Source organism: Selaginella moellendorffii, unplaced genomic scaffold, assembly GCF_000143415.4.
Source record: "Selaginella moellendorffii unplaced genomic scaffold, v1.0 SELMOscaffold_32, whole genome shotgun sequence".
Classification (NCBI taxonomy): Eukaryota; Viridiplantae; Streptophyta; class Lycopodiopsida; order Selaginellales; family Selaginellaceae; genus Selaginella; species Selaginella moellendorffii.
This window is the reverse complement of record NW_003314293.1, coordinates 1,426,003-1,427,217: the sequence shown is the minus strand read 5'-3', so window position 1 is coordinate 1,427,217 and position 1,215 is coordinate 1,426,003. Positions and strand designations below refer to the sequence as shown.

Sequence of the window (1,215 nt, the reverse complement as noted above, 5' to 3'; positions counted from 1 at the left end):
TAGCTGAGAACCGTCTCCAAAGTGTCGTCTTGCAGCAACACAGGCGCTTCTTTGCTCCTTTTCTTCATCACAAGGGCAATGCCTAGAAGAGTGGCGAGAAGCACCTTATAGTACTGCAAAAGGGCTGCAAGGAGCCCCAAAAGGAACTGACCCAAACAGAGACCCTTCCATGCAAACCCTTCTTCTCATAGCATAAAAAACCTAACTTTCGCGGAAGCAGAGTGACGCTTCATCATTTTCAGAAATCTACGGAAGCTCAGTTTCTTCTTTCTCAAGTTATTCCCCATTGTCTGTCCTCACTGGCTTGTGCTTCTCCAGTTGAAACGCTCTCTCTTTAACCACCTAACAAAAACAAACGCGAGCAAACTTACTTTGGCTCGAGGAGACAATCAAAGTGTTCATTGTAAAGTCATGACGTGGTAAACAACGTCGAAAACACGCCGCGTTCTCTTCAAACCTTGGCCTAGCACAGGAAAAAATAAAAAAAACGTTTTCTCGGGTTCTTTGAGCACAGAGAAAATGTGTAGCCGCGTACTACACCATAGCTTCGTAGCTTATCCCCCCAAACGGGATTTGCAGCGGATGATCCAAGTGTTCTTGACCTGTCAAGTTGACAAATTGCACCTGAACGACTGCTCCATCCGACCACCACTGTGTAAGAGAATGAGCGTCTCGAGCACTCGCAGCTTTGCCGTCATCCGCTGGGACGTGAAGCCTTGCCGAGGGGATGAGGTGATGCGGCTTCGCTTTGGAGGAGCAGAGCACGCCCCGGATGGATTCGTGAGGCATCGCCAATCTCGCGTACTTCCCCTGTAGCATATACTGATAGTTCTTGAAGTGCTCGAGAAAGCCCGAGCATACCGGATCACTGGGATGAACATACATGTCCGGGTACCAGCTTCCAAGTGCCGCAAACTCTGCCTCGGACTCCCTTCTCTTTGCGGCATCCACCAGCAAGTTGACGAGCCCGGCCTTTGCAACGGTGTAAACCTCTTGGAGATTGCTGTAAGTCTCAGCACCGAAGAGTGACTTGTATGGAGCGGTCGAGGACGAGAATGGAGGATTGAAGAGATGAGCCTCGACGAACTGGCCCTGCGATGCCATCATCCGAGCGGCGGAGAGCGCCACCGCTGCTCCGAGCGAGTGCCCCGTGATGCAAACGTTGTCCTTGCCATGCCATGCGACGGCGTTTCGGAGAGCGTCTTGTAAAGCTCC

At 51.4% G+C, this 1,215-nt stretch overlaps 1 protein-coding gene across 1 annotated transcript in view; it reads right to left on the bottom strand.

Moving 5' to 3' along the window:
• Window positions 1-384: 384 nt before the first annotated feature.
• The window catches only part of LOC9649993 (GDSL esterase/lipase At4g10955), a 43,466-nt gene continuing 42,635 nt past the window's right edge, over window positions 385-1,215 (bottom strand). Inside the window, exon 3 of the mRNA XM_002976829.2 lies at window positions 385-1,167. Coding sequence (XP_002976875.2) covers window positions 535-1,167 — 633 coding nt within the window. The 3' untranslated portion in view covers window positions 385-534. The remainder of the gene's footprint in view (window positions 1,168-1,215) is intronic.